Raw genomic sequence first — 17,316 nt, 5'->3', positions numbered from 1 at the left:
TAAAACAATCTAAAAATATGGGTATATGGGGGCATCGATTAGCTAATTTTTTGGTGTTTTCTTGGTGGCAGTATTAATGGTAGAGGATGTGGAAGAACAGTCTAGTTTTGATCTTTCTTTTCTTTCCTTTTTTTTTTTCCACAAACCCAGTGAAAGACAGTCTAGAATTTTTCATAGTAAATCACTCAAGTATTTAATAACCTTCTGCCTAAACCAAATTATGTTCTTAGAAGGATAGGAATAATTGGAATATTATAATAACCTTATAATGCTGTGCTCAAATATTTTTAGCAAATAAGAAACTTTGGGGCCTAGTTGTGAGTTCAGAATGCTAGAACCATAAAAGCATAAAAAAGACTTCATGAGATTATTTTTATCTTTTATTCTCAAGAAGAGCAGAGAATATTTAACATAGAATTTTAAAATACTGTTTAAGAATAGTAGTTTTCAATATTTCTCCCATATTCACCCATTCTCGTATTAAATACACTTTTAAAAAAGTAGAGGGGTGCCTGGGTGGCTCAGTCAGTTAAGTGTCCCACTCTTGATATCAACTCAGGTCTCGATCTCAGGGTTGTGAGTTCAAGCCCCCGCTGGGCTCCACGCTGGGCATGGAGCCTACTTAAAAAATAAATAAAATTTACAAAAGGTAAAAATCAATAATGGAGAAGAGAATTAGAATGTGTATTCTCAGAAAGATTATGATAGCACCACCCCAACCCCCAGTTTCCCCATACACTCACGCACAAAATACCCACACCCACTGTCCTGGGTTGAATAGTGCCCTCACAAAATTTACATCTACCAAGAACCTCAGAATGAGACGTTACTTGGAAATACAGTCTTTGCAGATGTAATTAGGTAAAATGAGGTCATACAGGATTAAAGACTCTAAATCTAGTCACCGATGTCCTTATAAAAAGAGACAGAGAGACAAAGAGGAGACACACCCAGGGAATAATGCCATGTGGATAAAGAGGTGGAGACTGGAGAGCTGGGCTACAAGCCAAGGAATGCCAAAGACTGCCAGCAACCAGCAGAAGCTAGGAAAAGGCAAAAACTGATTCTTCCCTAGAACCTTCATAGAGAACATGGCCCTAACACTTTGATTTTTAAATTCTAGCCTACAGAACTGTGAAAGAGTAAGTATCTGTTATCTTAAGCCACTCAGTGGTTGTTACAACAACCCTAGGAAACTAATATATCCACAAAAATACACACCTAAAAATCACTGTTTTTGCATGATTGGTAATCTCTATTTCATCTCTCCTCTTCATCAGTTGGAGTTCTTTGATGAATTCAATCTATAGCAAGGACCTTCTCCAAACTTTCCCTGATGTCAAATATCCTGCTACTAGTTGAATTTACTATCTTGTTTTCTCTTGATAGTGTTTGGAGAAATGAATGCATCACATACTCAGATAACTCAATGACATTTAGATGGCATTAACCAATTTTAAAGAAATTAAATAAAATAGGGCTTATATAATGTAAGCTTACTAAAATGGCCCACTATGGGCATTACTTGTCCTCCAAATGTCAAAAGTAAAACAACTCTCTCAAAGGACCAATGGATCAAGATAAAAGGCATTATCTGGTACAGAGAAAACCGTACCTTTACCAGGCCATTTCCCCTATCTTAGGTATTAAGTAGAAGAACTATACCCCTTAGTCAAAAATACAAGTCTCTTTAACTCTTGTAATAAGAAATGTGTTGAAGTACAATGTAATATGGTATTCTAACTAGGTATATACCTATTCTAAAAAAATAAGGTATACCTTAAAGCAGCCATTAAAATGGAAAAGAAATATTTTAAGTATAAAAAGCTTTGATATAGTATCAAAATAAAATCTAAAACTGCTTCTAATCAATCTCAACTATGAAAATGTAGAAATATGATAGAAAAGAAATATATACTCTGAGCAATATGATTTCTACTTTCTTTTTAGTATTTTGTGAATTTTCCTACAATGAGCTTGTACTATTTTTCTAGACAAAAAATGTCATCTGAAAATCAGTCTTTTTATTTTTTGTATTAGAGACTTATTTTTTTAAGATTTTATTTTTAAGTAATCTCTATACCCAATGTGGGGCTCAAACTTACAACCCAGAGATCAAGAGTCGTATGCTCTACTGACTGAACCAGCCAGGTACCCCAAAAATCTTGGGAATTCTTAAAAGCTGGGCATATGTGAATTCACTTTACTATGCTTTCTATATGTCAAAGTTTTCTATAATAAAAAGTAAAGAGAAAAAGAGACTACTGTAGTGCTATCTGCTATTTTTATCTTTGGCTCTTAACCTCACATGGTACTTTCTGTTTTTAAGTAATCTCTACACCCAACATGGGGCTCAAACTCACAATCCTGAGAGTTGCATACTCTACCAACTGAGCCAGCCAGGTGCTCTTCAAGTGATATTTTTTATTTTATTTTTTTTTATTTTTTTATTTTTAGATTTTATTTATTTATTTGACAGAGAGAGACACAGCGAGAGAGGGAACACAAGCAGGGGGAGTGGGAGAGGGAGAAGCAGGCTCCTCGCAGAGCAGAGAGCCCGATGCGGGGCTCGATCCCAGGACCCTGGGAGCATGACCTGAGCTGAAGGCAGTCGCTTAACCAACTGAGCCACCCAGGCGCCCCTCAAGTGATATTTTTTAAAGCATTAAGGCAAAGACACTAGGAAGCGAATAATGGCGGTTATTTTTTTCTGAGAATTGAGATATAAAAGTTTGTCAAACATTTCTAGCTAATCTATAGTTTGGGAGATACAATTCAGATCCTTCAATATAATCTCTGAGCTGTTCTTCTCACATAATTTGTTTGAAAGTTTGAAATGGAGACTTTCTATTTTACTAATTATAATTACTATTTTTCATTTTAAAGGAAAATTTGAAAATAAAGTTGAAAAAATTTTTTCAAAATCCATCATCTAATCACAAATACAGTTCTCATTAAAATTTTGATTTATATCCTTCAAGTCTTTTTCTATGAAATGATATTATACAATGATTTTGGTACCCTGATTTTTCTACTTAACTTTCCCAAATAAGCATATCACCATATGATTTTTTTAATACTTACATGATATTCCATCCCATGTTTATATCACAATTTATTTAAATATTCTCTCTAACATTAGGTTTTAGACTTACAGGTAAAAAGGGGAAAGAAAAGTTTTTACAAAAGAAAATAATTCCTACTGGCATTACTTTAAAAACACAGCTGGGAAATTTTATTTCCTTATTGATGTCACACATCTAGCTAATATAATAATTAATGTCATTCAAATGAACCCAAAATTATATTGAAAATTTCAGCCTAGAATATGCAGCTAACAGTGTTTTCTTCTGAGAAGTGACTACTGAAGATATTAAGGACGCAAGAATTACTTTCTATGTAATCAGTTTGCCAGTTTAGCTGCAGTTTTTCAATCATGATACCCAATTAGAAAGAATGGTTGCATTTCAAGAGATAATTACCATTAGTGGAAATAAATAGCATGGCAATGATTCATTGGAATTTAATTTTATATCATGTTCTGGGTCTCATTAAGGCAAAAAGAAACAACAATAATAAAAATCTAGATATTACTTCAAATAGAAATTCACTCTCAGCAGATAAGACCCCATGGGGTAAGCCAGATCCATTTACAACATTTTATCTTTATTTTAGAATATAAGATCTAAAAACTAATATCTCTATCATGATAAGATATAATGCTTCATTTGTTTGAAGACTCAATTTTTTCAATTGCTCAGTTCCTGGTGACTCATCTTAGGCCCTGCTGCCAAGATTAATAAAGCTAAAAAAACCATTCTAACTTCTGGGAGATACTGCCATTAAATAAGAGGTGGGGGTTGGGAATCAATGAATAACAAGTGGGCAAACAGGTAGCCTGGAAAATAATTAACCAGGTGAATTTACTTTAGACATTGTGAGAGAACAGTTCATTAGGATATTATAAAAATGACAAATATTTTTTGAAATTATATCAAACAATAAGCTCTATGTGTTCCCCTAAAAATTAATATACAGAATAGGTGGCCAACCTTTAAAAATTCAAAACTTAAATTTCTAACCTAATTATACACAAAAATTATGATATAATGTGATATAAAGCTAGAATAAGTACGCTTTATTAGAAGAACTGTAATATTTCACCTATGAGATTACTTATCTGGCAACACCAAGTATACAGAATATGGATGAAATCACAAAAGTTTTTCAAATAACCCAAAAACCTCACTGTTCATACACAAAAGTTCACTCCTGTTACTGTTAGCAGAGGCCTGTTTTCTTACTAGAAAATGTCTCTTATTATAGTACAAATATTTCTACCACTTTGGTTATCTGATCTTCTAGTCCATCATTAAATTAGATAGACAAAGCAGAACTGCAGAACATAGCCATGAGAGCAATAATGAAAATGTCAATCTGACTATGAGGGAGAAAAGACAAATGAGTACAAAATATTTTTTATGGAATGCTGATTACCTGCAAGAAATCTTAAAAGACATTTCATTCATTCAACAAATATCTATTCATGCCCACGATGTGACGCTCAATGATCTAGATGCTAGGAAAAGAGTAGTTAATAAGTCAGACTAAAAAAGTTCCTGCTCTCATGGAGCTTATATTCTCTTCCAGGAAGACAGATAATAAACAAGTTAAAAAAAAAAAAAAAAAAAAAAAAAAAGCAAAGCAAAATAATATCATACGTGTTATTTCATTTGATCCTCACAACAATCCAGGAAGCAGACTGTTCTCATTTGAACTGTGATTTAGAAAGTTGCCCAAGAATACAATGCTACCAAATGTCAGAGTTGGGATTGAGCTCAGATTTGTCTGATTCCAAAGGGATATTTTTAAATTTCTTTTTTTAGACAGAGAGAGAAAGAGAATGCTCGCAAATGGGGATGGGCGGGGGAGGAGGATGAGAGGGAGAAAGAATCTTAAGCAGCCTCCATGCCCAGTGAAGAGCCTGACATGGGGCTCGATCTCATGACCCTGAAATCATGACCTGAGCCGAAATCAAGAGTTGGATGCTTAACAGACTGAGCCACCCAGGCACCCCCAAAGGTGTATTTTTTTTTATGTTTATTTTATTGAGAGAGAGTGAGCACGCACGAGCATATGAGAGGGAGAGGAGCAGAGGGAGAGGATCTCAAGCGGACTCCATACTGAGCGTGGAGCCCTACACAAAGCTCGATCCCATGACCCTGAGACCATGACCTGAGCCGAAATCAAGAGTTAGACGTTCAATTACCTGAGTTACCCAGGCACCCCTCTTTCTATTCTTTTTTAAGATTTATTTATTTGAGAGACAGAGAAAGTGGGGGGGGGCAGAGAGAGAGGGAGAGAGTCTCAAGCCAACTCTGCACTGAGCTGCAGAGCCCAATGTGGGGCTTGATCTCATGATCCCGAGATCAGGAGTTGGAGATCACAACCTGAGCTGAAACCAAAAGTCAGACACTTAACTGAATGCACCACCCAGGCGCCCCCCAAAGGGATATTCTTAACTATGAGTTTTCTCATAGCACTTGATCAGGGTTTAAAATTATGCATTTATTTCTGTGATTATTTGGTTGAGTCATTTTTCCCCACCCAGACTCTACACCCTGAGTACAGAGAACACATGTGTTTTTGTTCAACATGTATTCCCACTGCCCAATCCAATGTCTGGCACACTGAGGTTACTCAGTAGGTATTTACTATTAAGTAAATTCTTTTACAGATATACAACTATTAATCTCCGTAGTCCTGAGGATGTGGCCAGTCATGAGCCTGAGTTATCAAAGAAAAATTGAATTAACTTCAGTATCATCCAAGAAAGGCAATATGTAATAAATTTTATTAAACAATTCTTGGTTTATATGAAAGTTTCTAGCACTTGAGTAGAATCCTCATTCCTCCTACTGTCTTGAGTACCTCTTTCATAATAACTTCTAGATTATGCTTTAAAGTTACTAAGACATGTTGAATAAAGTAATTTTTCTCTATTCACTAAGTCTCTTGATTTGAACTAACATAAAATGAATACATCCAAAGCAAAACACAAGAGTCATATGACAGATACATTTTAGGCTGTTTTGAAATCTTTGTTTTTATTGTTTGCTTGTTTAAAAAAAAGGAATCCTCAAAAATAAACATTTAATTGAAGAACATTAGTACTAGAAACTACTTTATAATATTTGTGTACCAGTAAATTTAAAGAGATAAGATGTGAAGAGATTAACTGACTTGCCCAAGGTCACAAAATGTCTAAAACAAAAAATATTTAAAAATGTACACTCTATACTCATAACCATAAGTTACCCTAAAACCACTAAATCATAAAAAAACACTATAATTGATTAAAAATGAATACAAGTTACAATGGGGGGGAGGAGATTAAATGTCCCAAGATGGTCTTTTGAGGAGGGATGTTTTAAGTAATTTGAGAATAAAACTCAACACTGTGTTTACCCTGAATTTTCAAGTGCTTGGTTTAATTATAGGATTTACCAACCAGGCAGACCAAAGGCAGGACAGCAACTTTATATCTCCCCAAGAGATAGGATGGAGAAACAGGTGGTATCTCTGATTCCTTGTACCTATATAATGAATGTTCAGTAATAGCTGGCCCTACACAGGCCTTAAAATCCTTATCATTTTTTTTTAAGATTTTATTGATTTATTTGTCAGAAAGAGAAAGCACAAGCAGAGGGAGCGGCAGGCAGAGGGAGAAGCAGGCTCCCTGCTGAGCAAAGAGCCTAGTGCAGGACTCAATCCCAGGACCCTGGGATCATGACCTGAGCTGATAGCAGACACTTAACTGATTGAGCCACCAAAGCATCCCTTAAAATCCTCATCATAACTCAGGCCACTTGGAAGCACTTTGTTTTTAAAAGTAAGAATAGTTCTAAATCAATGACTAGTATAATGCCATAAAATGAAAGAAATAAGAATGCCTACTATTTTAATATACATACTTAAAATATATAGTTTTAACATACGTATGTCCTTGCATAAAAATATCAGTGGTTAACATTATTAGGCTGTTTCTTATATGCCAGGCATTGTTACAAGAGTTCTGTCTTATTTACTTCTCATACAATCATATACTATCTCCGAATATCTGATATGTTTACTGCAAGAAATACATTTAACTCTCAGTCAATGATCTGTTTTGTGGCATACTATATTTTAATAGGCTAACATGTACTTTTTTAAGATAGTATGATTGTAAAAATTGGGTAAGAGTGGAAACTGAATAATTGCCGAATTTGGTTAAGACTTGATAAAATTTTTGGAGCAGAGAGAATATAAATATTTAGACACCATAATGACTTTTAAGAACTATAATGTAAATATATATTATTTATCATGGTAAATTACCAAATTTCCTATCACTTTTAAATGTACCTTTTGTGTGTAACTACATTCTGTAACTTCCTATTATTATACTGCTATTAGGTCTGACATTTGTATTAATTTACACGTTTCAGCTAAGTATGCACCTCAAAATTCACAAGTACATGTAAGAGTACTTTTCAGATCAGAGGAGACAATTAAAAATACACTACAGCTGTATGTCCTTTTCTTTAGTCATTCTTCATTTGCTTCCCACATGTATGAATGCTTTCATTGAAAAAGACAGGATATCTTAGATAAAGATAGATTTGACAGATAAAGAAAAGGGCAAGGGTTCGTACTCACTTCGGCAGCACATATACTAAAATTGGAAAAGGGCAAGGGTTCTAAAATCAAAAACTAGATCATTCTTTATCACCAAATTTTAAAGAAACACGTTAAAATAAGATTTGTTTTAACAAATCAAATATTATATTCCTTCACCTATCTTAAAATTTTGATATTCTATATTATTTAAACAGTGTGCAACTAGTCAAATTTTGCTCACAGGTTTAGGATAATAATGCCATTTAATTTTTTTTTTCAAACCTATGGTGGCCACTGTGTTTTCTACTTACCCTTTTTGAAGTATGTAATTTGTACCCTATTTTTCTGAACTTTTTGATTGTGAAATGTAAGATACGAATAAATAAGTACATAAAATGTTAATTTTATATTTAACTTCTAAATATGAAGCAATGCTTCACCTACTCCTTCACTGTCCCATAATCACCACTCAGGCCAAGACATGGAATATTATTGGCACCTATGAAGCCTCCTCCCCACCATGTGGACCTCCTCTTCATATTTAGCATAGAACGATAAAAAGTTAAATCGCAATCAGTACTTTTACCAGTGTCCTGAATAACTTAAGGACTTGAGAACAATTTAAAACCATTTACCTTCCTCCTGACCTGTATGCTATTGTTGCCATCGACTTTTTTTTTATAGCCCCACTAGACATGTTTTACTACTATTTGTTTAAATATACCCATATAACTATATTTACTATTTCATTTGTCCTTAGTTCCCTCTTGCATCTCAAATTACTTATCTAGGATCATCACTTTCCATTGCTTGAAACCCACCCTTTATGGTTATCATTATAATTACAGTCTACTAGTGACCTACTCTTTAGTTTTGATTCGTCTGAAGACATTGGTGTTTCACACTCAGACTTTAAAGATGCTTTCTCTGGGTATAGAATTTCTAGGTAGTTATTTCCTTTCAACACACTCAAGATACCATTCCACTGTACTGTGGTTCTTATTACTACTCTTGAGAAGTCAGCTGTTAGTCGAACTGTTCTGGTGATCTCTTCCTCCTTCCCTACCTCTGCTATTGCTTTTAGATGTTCCATTTGTCTTTGTTCCACCCCTCCCCCAGCAACACCGCAGCCCCTGCCATTTCCTGTTTCTAGCGGTCTTTTTATTTGTCCTGCTTAAGAATCTGCATCTGGCTTCCTGAATTTGGTGTCTTTCATCAAATCCAGGTAATTTTTCAGCCAATCTCTCTTCAAATATTGCTTCTGTTCCATTTTCTAGCTTCATTCAGGTCTCCAATTAAGTCTTATATTAGATCTGCTCAATATGTTCTCACATTTTTAAATGACTTGTCTTTATTTTTCATAGTTTTGTTTCTTTTCCTACAATCTGGAATTTTTCTCCTAATCTATCTTCTATGTTACATGTTCTCTCTTCAACTGTGTCAACATTGCCAAACTCACTTAATACTTAGGTTTTTAATGTAAGTATTTTTCAGAAGTTTTATTTGGACCTTTTTCAAATGTGCTATGTAACTTTTATAGTTTCTTCCCTGCAGATATTTTCAAGCCTATCTTTTATTTCTAAAATCAAAATAAGCACTATTTTTTAAAAAAATAATCAGTGTTTGATAATCCTAATATCTGAAAACTTTGTAATCTCTTTTTGCTATTATTTTCTCTTTATCCTTACTCTTATTGCTCTCTCACACATCTGATTATATTTAACTGTGTGCTGATCACTGCCTTGAAAAATTATTCCTGAGAATTTCCCGGAGCTAAGAAAGACAATGCCTTCCTCCAGAGAGAAGCTACATTTGTCTCTGCCATCTACCTTGTAGTATCACCCATTCCAAAACCGTTTTAAACTAGGGATTCCTTGGATGACTCAATAATGCAAATTTGAACTGAAAATCCATGTGAAAGTCTCCACCATGGTCAAGCTATCTCAAAGATAGATAGGTTTTGTTTTGTTTCTGCTCTGCTCAGCACCAAGGCAGCTCTCCCCATGGTGCCCTACGTGGGGAAGGGGAAACAATTTTCCTTCTGATTTACATTTATTCTAAGGCTGTAGCCCATGGAGGAGGATTTCCTTTCATCTCCCTACCATAGACAAGGTTTTGATTTGTTTCAGCTTTGATTTATCTTCTTCTCACCCCACAAGCTATTAAAACTTCACTTGATTTTTTTTTTTTTTAAAGATTTTATTGATTTATTTGACACAGAGAGACACAGCGAGAGAGGAACACAAGCAGGGGGAGTGGGAGAGGGAGAAGCAGGCTTCTCGCGGAGCAGGGAGCCCGATGCGGGGCTCGATCCCAGGACCCTGGGATCATGACCTGAGCTGAAGGCAGACGCTTAATGACTGAGCCACCCAGGCGCCCCAAAACTTCACTTGATTTTTTATTTGATTTTGATTTTGATTTCTCTTTCTTTCCCCACAAAGCTATCAAAACTCAATTTTGTCAGAATTTGGCCTCAGACAAAAGTAGATGCTACACTATGCTTACTTTTCTGGTTTCTTGCTTTTTCTTAGCTTTTGGCTTAGAAATATCATTAATATTCACTAATTTCTTATTTTCAAAATAAACAATAAAATATTCTTATTCAATCCAGCAATTCCACTTCTGGGTATATGTCCAAAATATTAAAAGCAAGAACTCAAACAAAAGGAAAAAAAAAGGATTCAAACAGGTATTTGTATACTCATGTTCAAAGCAGCATTATTCACAATAGCCAAATGGTGGCTATTCATATGTTCACACAGGGATCAATGAATAAACAAAATGTGGTCTATACATAGAATGGAATATTATTCAATCTTAAAAAAGGAATGTTGACACATGCTATAATATGGATGAGCCTTGATAACATTATGCTAAGTGAAATAACCCATTCACAAAAGGACAAATACTGTATGATTTTGCTTATATGAGATACCTAGAGTAGTCAAATTCATAGACACAAAGTAGACTGGTGGTTGCCAAGGAATGGGAAGAAGGAAGAATGGGTCCTTATTGTTTAATGGGTATGGAGTATCAGTTTAGGAAGATGAAAACAGCTCTGGAGATGGATTATGGTGATTGCTGAACAACAATGTGAATGTACTTAATGCACTAAACATAAAAATGGTTAAAATGGTAAATTCTATATTATGTACATTTTATCAGGATTTTAAAAGTTCTTATTCAAATGATTAATTTTCTTACCTTCACATTTACTTAAATACATAGAATGAATAGTATTTATATGCTTAATAGGGATATCTTCAGAAAGTGTTTTCTTATTGCCAAGTTTGAGTAACATTAAATAAGCCCTTACTCTTGAAAACCTTTGATTCTTAAAGATGTTTTCTTCATCTATAATTACATGTGAAGAAAAAAATAAAAACAATGTTGGAAAAACACAAAGATATAAGAAATAAAACTAGGCCTCATTTAACATTTTACTCCCAGGAGCAAAAGGCTCATAAATAGATAAATTTCACCTTCCTTCAATACAGATATTTTTTAAATAAAACTTTTTCATTATTACTATAATATAAAATTGTGTTTCCAAGTAATTTTCAATCTATGGTAATATTCTCAAGTGTGAGTACTATAAAATAATCTATTTACAGAATTTCACTATTATGTGCTTGTTTATTTTACAAAAAGTTCAATTAGAGAATACTTTTAAATTCTTAGTTTACAGATATCAATTAAGCACTTTCTGCAATATAGTTAAGGGGTTTAAAAAAAAAAAAAGAAAACAACTTAGAAACCACAAAACATCATTCTCCAGGGGTGGGCTGCTCATGTTACGAAAAAAGGAGGAGGGAAGGGAAGGGAAATGAAGGGAAGAGGCAATGTTTGACTGGTCGATGTCTATCCAACCTTTACCTAACTCCTACAGCTTCCTTTCCCACTCCTAACTTGGCTACAAATACTTTATAAACAACTTTATCTACACCCATCTTAATCTCTGTCATGCCACTCTAAAGGAACAAGTGTTTTTCCACCTTATATAAAATGTCTTCATAACTTTAAGATGTATTTCTACATTTACCATCTCTAACTCTTTCCCTTCATTTTAATAAAGATACTTACATTTCTTCTATTTTAAAAACAAAAATCCCTTTCTTACCTTGTACATCCATTTTATTATAGCCTTTATAGTCAGTAACCTTGAAAGTGTAATCTTGACTCCTTCTCTCTACTTCATCTCCACTTCTCTTATCAGCCCACTCTTACCTCTCTCCATCATGCCACTACACTGCTTGTGCTAAGGTCCCAATTTATAACTGGCAAAACCAAGAGACATTTTTCAGACCTCCATTTAGCATCTGACACACCACCACAAATCCTCAAAATTGTCTACATTTCCTTCAAAGTTATTACTCTCTAATCTGCAAAATATTCCAGTTTCTATGTTCCTGGTTAAATAGACTTGTATATTACGGTATATATTATAAAGAGAATTTTTACAAAAATTTTAATGAAACCAAAAGTATTGAACAGTTTGTGGTAACAAAACATTTAAAAACAGTTATTAAATTATACATTTTAAACAAAACCCCAAATATTCTAAATTTGCTCACCTTTTTTTGGTGGGGGGCGGTGCGCAGAGGGAGAGAGAGAGAATCTTAAGCATGCTCCATGCCCAGCAATGAGCCCAAGGCAGGGCTCAATCTCATTACCTCACAACCTTGAGGATCATGACCTGAGCCAAAAGCAAGAGTCGGATGCCCGACCGAACCGGGCCCTGCTCACCTTCTCTTTGATGAAAGGTAGCTATATTACATTTTCTAGCAAATGCTAGAAAATAAAATATTTTCTTCAAGAGAAATATATTTTGACAACAAATGTGAAAATGCTTTTTGAAAAAAAAATGCTTTTTGAAACAGGAACTCATTTATATAGGAAGCATTTTGAAAAAAATTATTACTGCCAAAAATAAATTAATAATTAGTAAAATTAATAAAATTAATTAAAACACGTATCAGAATACTTCAAAAGGTTGGAGAACAAATTTTTATCTCTTCTTAAATCTATCAAAGAATTTAAGTAGGTTTTAAACCTGTTATAAATTTTTTCATTTCCCTCCTAACCCCCTGTTATAAACTTTCAAAAATAAACCTTCCAGTTAATTTGTAGGAGCAAATACCTGACATCAGGAAAGATGGCAATTACTAGCAGATTTCAAGAAGAACCTCTGAACTATTAGTAAACAGAACTGAAAAAGTTTCATGTTAGTAAATAAAACCAATGTTAACATCTCTTTCATTTGGAACCATGTATCTTTATGAGGCATCTTTTCAACTATGAGAGCTAATAAAATCAGGTATTTAAATTACCATACACAATTCCTTTATTATTACATATATTAAATAATTATATTTCACCTATGAGACTGCAAGCTAGTTAAAAGTGGAGACTTGTCTTCATCTTTGTAACCCAGAACTTTGACTAAGACATACAGCAAATAGTTATGCAATAAATACTGTGTGAATAATCAAAAATATAAGTACATTAAAATGAAAATATGTACACAGATACATACATACGTATATATGTAATAGTGTAATGTCTGGTTAGGTAAACGAAATGTTACCTAAAATGGGCTTGACCCAAATCACAATGTTTCCACACCAATTTAATGGTGTTTAATGGCTCAACTTGTAATTATGACTTCCTTTTTTTTAAATTATGACTTTCTCAATTAGCATATGTTCTCCTAAATGAAAATATCAGAGTTGCCCTATACAATACATGAGAATCTTTGCTTTCAAAGTGAATCATCAGTGATAAAAGGAATGAATATATAAAATCAACAAACAGTAAAGCAAAACCAATAGAAGAACTTCTTCTGTGACAAAACTATGAATAAATGACCCAGCACAAATGAAACAGTGAAAGTATTAAAAATGAGATTTTCAAAATAACAAATTAGAAATAAAACCCAAATAACAGTATATTTATTATAGGACTCAGTTTATATACACTAATCTCAAGAAGAATGTGATGGCTACTTAGCATAATTTTCACCATGGTATAAATTTTCCTTTCATGCTATATTAAACAAAGTTTAACAATAAATTGTATAATTATTAATATAAATACTTCCCAATACTAAATTACACTCAGTCCTCTACGGTAGTTAAAGAAGCCCACATTACAATTTTATTTGAAAAAAATTTAGAAAAATAATATTCTATTAGCATCTTTAATTCTAATTGAATCTTTAAAATAGAAAAATAAACAAAATAAAAGAGAACACAAAAGCTATTCGCAAAAAACGAATTAGGATCCCATGTATGTGTGTGTGTGTGTGTGTGTGTGTGTGTGTGTGTGTGTGTGTATTCACTGATATAATAAACTGCTAAAGGTTACAGTAATTACTAATTACATTCAGAGAAAAATTTTACCTTATAAAAGCTGAGATACAAAATGATTAAGTGAAACTTAAACTGAATTTTATGGATGATATCTACCAATCTTCTGTGCCCAAATTATATCTAGGGTCTTTTTTCTTAAATTGTATTAAAAGCAGTATAGAGCTAAAGAATAAAAATGTACAAAATGGAAGGTATGTTAAAAAAAAAGCAGTACTTCTGTAGCAAATGGTATCACTATTTTTCTTTTTCAGAAACATTTTACATGCTGGAAAACTTTCTCCCTCATTCTCAAGTTTATAGTTATGTTAATAATATAAGTGTGATGATATCTAAAAATGTATCCATGTCCTACTGATTGTACTCTAATAGTGCTTAAGAAGAAAAAAACAACTATACTACTTAAAAGATCAAATAAATAAATAAATAAAACAAAGCAAAATAAAATAAAATTTAAAAAGCCAAATTTAGAAGCCAAACTATCCCACTGATACCTACCTCTTGGAAATGCCGTTAGCCAGACATTTATGGCTACAGGATTTGGAGGATAGGGGTGATGAAGTTGGGGACAAGTTGAGAGGGGCAATCAAACTGTTGATGATCTCAGTCAACTGTGCACTCTGCAAAAAAACAATTAACTTTTACTACTGCTAAGCAAGAAATGTGAGTTAGGTCTCACACCTTTAGTAAATGTTTATATTTTAGTAAATATTTTAACCTACAAAGATGAGTTATAACCTATAGATGATTTATACCACTACTAATTTTTCCACTTACTATAAATAAATCTACATTTTAAAGTACTCCTCCTTTTCTATATCCGTTTTCATTACAATTCCTTTATCTACTCATCCTAATATTTTCTTTAAGGCAGCCAAGTTAATTAATAATAAAATCATAGCTATAATTTACTACTATGTGCCAGGCACTACACAAAGCACTAAACATAGATTATTTCTAATCTTCATAACCAACCTGCAAAGTAGTTAATATTAGAAATACTGGTATTACTATTATTAAAATCAATTACAGTTAAGGAAATTGAAGCAAAAAAAGATTAAGCAGCTTGAATAAGGATTATAAAGTTGGTAAGAAATGGAGCTAAGATTCAGATTCAGGCTTGAATCCAATGCCACACTGTTTCTCAGTATTTTTCCTAACTCAAAAATATCAGGTTTGTTTAGGGACTCAAAATTTTCATTGATCCTTATTCCAAACTTAAATATACAAAATATATTTGTAATACATAATAAATATTAAACTTATCAAATTATTCTCAAAACAACCTATAACAATTATAATAAATATAGGCCACATCAGTGGAAACAGCATGTTTCTACAACAGAGTGACAACTATTTTCATTACACACACAATCTATGTTTATTATAGAAAAAAGGGAAAGGACTGAAAGGCTTAAAAAAGGAAAAGAAAGTCACCTGTAATCATATTACAAAGAGAAAAACCACTGTTAATATCTTGGTATATATCCATCCCTCTAGACTAAGTTTTTTGAGATGTGAGCATAAGTGTATACAAAATGCATTATACACACATACACCTACACAAGCACACACACACACACTTTTAACTAAATCATGTCACATCAATTTTCTAAAACCTGGCTTTCTCACTTAATAATGTATGATTTTATTTTTTTTAAATATGTAGTACTATTTCACCATTTTTATTAATTGAAAGATATTCCATTATAGAGGGGTATATGAAATAATTATTCTTAAATTTTTCATTTGTATGAACCTAATAACATGCTATTAGAAATAATGAGACTAAAAAATATGACAGAAGTAAATCTAATATTTGAATTCTTCAAAAAGTCTTTGAAAAAGACCCTGTTTTCACCATTTATTTTCTTGAAAAATAATACATACCTAATGACTTTATTTTAAAAATGATTACTCATTTTTAGATTAAAGCTCATTTTCAAAATCAATACAAATAGATTCTCTATACACTTAGTAAACATTCATTAGTTCACTTATACAAAGAAATTTATAAAGAATCTCATATTTTTCAGTCTGAAACACTGATACATTCTTCTCATTGTTCCACTGCCAAAAATATCATTAAAAACCTTCTAAACCCTGAAGTAACTGGTTAGGTATGTGTGAATAATTGGCCCAGAAGAACAGCATAGCCACCAACCAGTCCAGCCCAATAAAATCTCAAATATCTGAGTCCATCTTTGGGATAAGAAATTCATAGTAAAAATGAGAAAAAAGTAAAATTAGGAGAGGCGTAGTTGAAACTTTGAAAACAAAAACTAATCAACTTGAAAGTTAAAACACTACCTCTTGGATAACAAGGTTTTTAATGTAAACACACTAATGTGAAATTTATTTTTTTTTTTTTAAAGATTTTTTATTTATTTATTTGAGAGAGAGAATGAGAGAGAGAGAGAGCATGAGAGCGGGGAGGGCCAGAGGGAGAAGCAGACTCCCTGCTGAGCAGGGAGCCTGATGCAGGACTCAATCCCGGGACTCCAGGATCATGACCTGAGCCGAAGGCAGTCACTTAACCAACTGAGCCACCCAGGCGCCCTGTGAAATTTATTTTAAATTATTTAATTTATTTTAAATTACCTTTTAGAACTAAAAATTTAAATTTAAAGTTCTAAAAGAAAGTCACCTTTTATGAACAAAATACATTACCTAATAATGCAAATATACATTAATACTGTAAATCAATGTTATTTTTTAAAACTGATACCAGTATACAACTCAGTAGTGCCTTTATATTTTAACTACCAACTCTTTAACTGCTTTTGAGATATGAAAATAAATTTTGTTTGGTAAACAAAACTTCCTCTAACAAAGTGTATTTAATCAAATCATCCAATACCTGATCTATATTCAAGGCCCACTATGATCAGTGAACAGTTATATACCAACAGGTTATCTTAAGAAAAGTATGTGTATAGATCAATGGAACAGAAGAGAGAGCCCAGAAATGGACCCTCAACTCTATGGTCAACTCATCTTTGACAAAGCAGGAAAGAATGTCCAATGGAACAAAGACAGTCTCTTCAACAAATGGTGTTGGGAAAATTGGATAGCCACATGCAGAACAATGAAACTGGACCATTTCCTTACACCACACACAAAAATAGACTCCAAATGGTTGAAAGACCTCAATGTGAGACAGGAGTCCATCAAAATCCTAAAGGAGAACACAGGCAGCAACCTCTTCGACCTCAGCCGAAGCAACTTCTTCCTAGAAACATCGCCAAAGGCAAGGGAAGCAAGGGCAAAAATGAACTATTGGGAC

The 17,316-nt window shown here is 33.1% G+C and overlaps 1 protein-coding gene across 11 annotated transcripts in view; it reads right to left on the bottom strand.

The window, feature by feature from the left end:
* Positions 1-17,316, bottom strand: part of KANSL1L (KAT8 regulatory NSL complex subunit 1 like) — a 148,875-nt gene that overhangs the window by 79,749 nt on the left and 51,810 nt on the right. For all 11 annotated transcript variants that reach the window (XM_081813714.1, XM_081813712.1, XM_081813711.1 and 8 more), the window contains one exon: positions 14,529-14,650. In XM_081813714.1, coding sequence (XP_081669840.1) covers positions 14,529-14,650 — 122 coding nt within the window. The remainder of the gene's footprint in view (positions 1-14,528; positions 14,651-17,316) is intronic.

The sequence above is a fragment of the Leptonychotes weddellii genome, chromosome 3, assembly GCF_054177405.1.
Source record: "Leptonychotes weddellii isolate Sample4059 chromosome 3, ASM5417740v2, whole genome shotgun sequence".
Taxonomy (NCBI): Eukaryota; Metazoa; Chordata; class Mammalia; order Carnivora; family Phocidae; genus Leptonychotes; species Leptonychotes weddellii.
The sequence above is the reverse complement of the archived record's forward strand: the minus strand, read 5'-3'. Positions and strand labels throughout refer to the sequence as shown.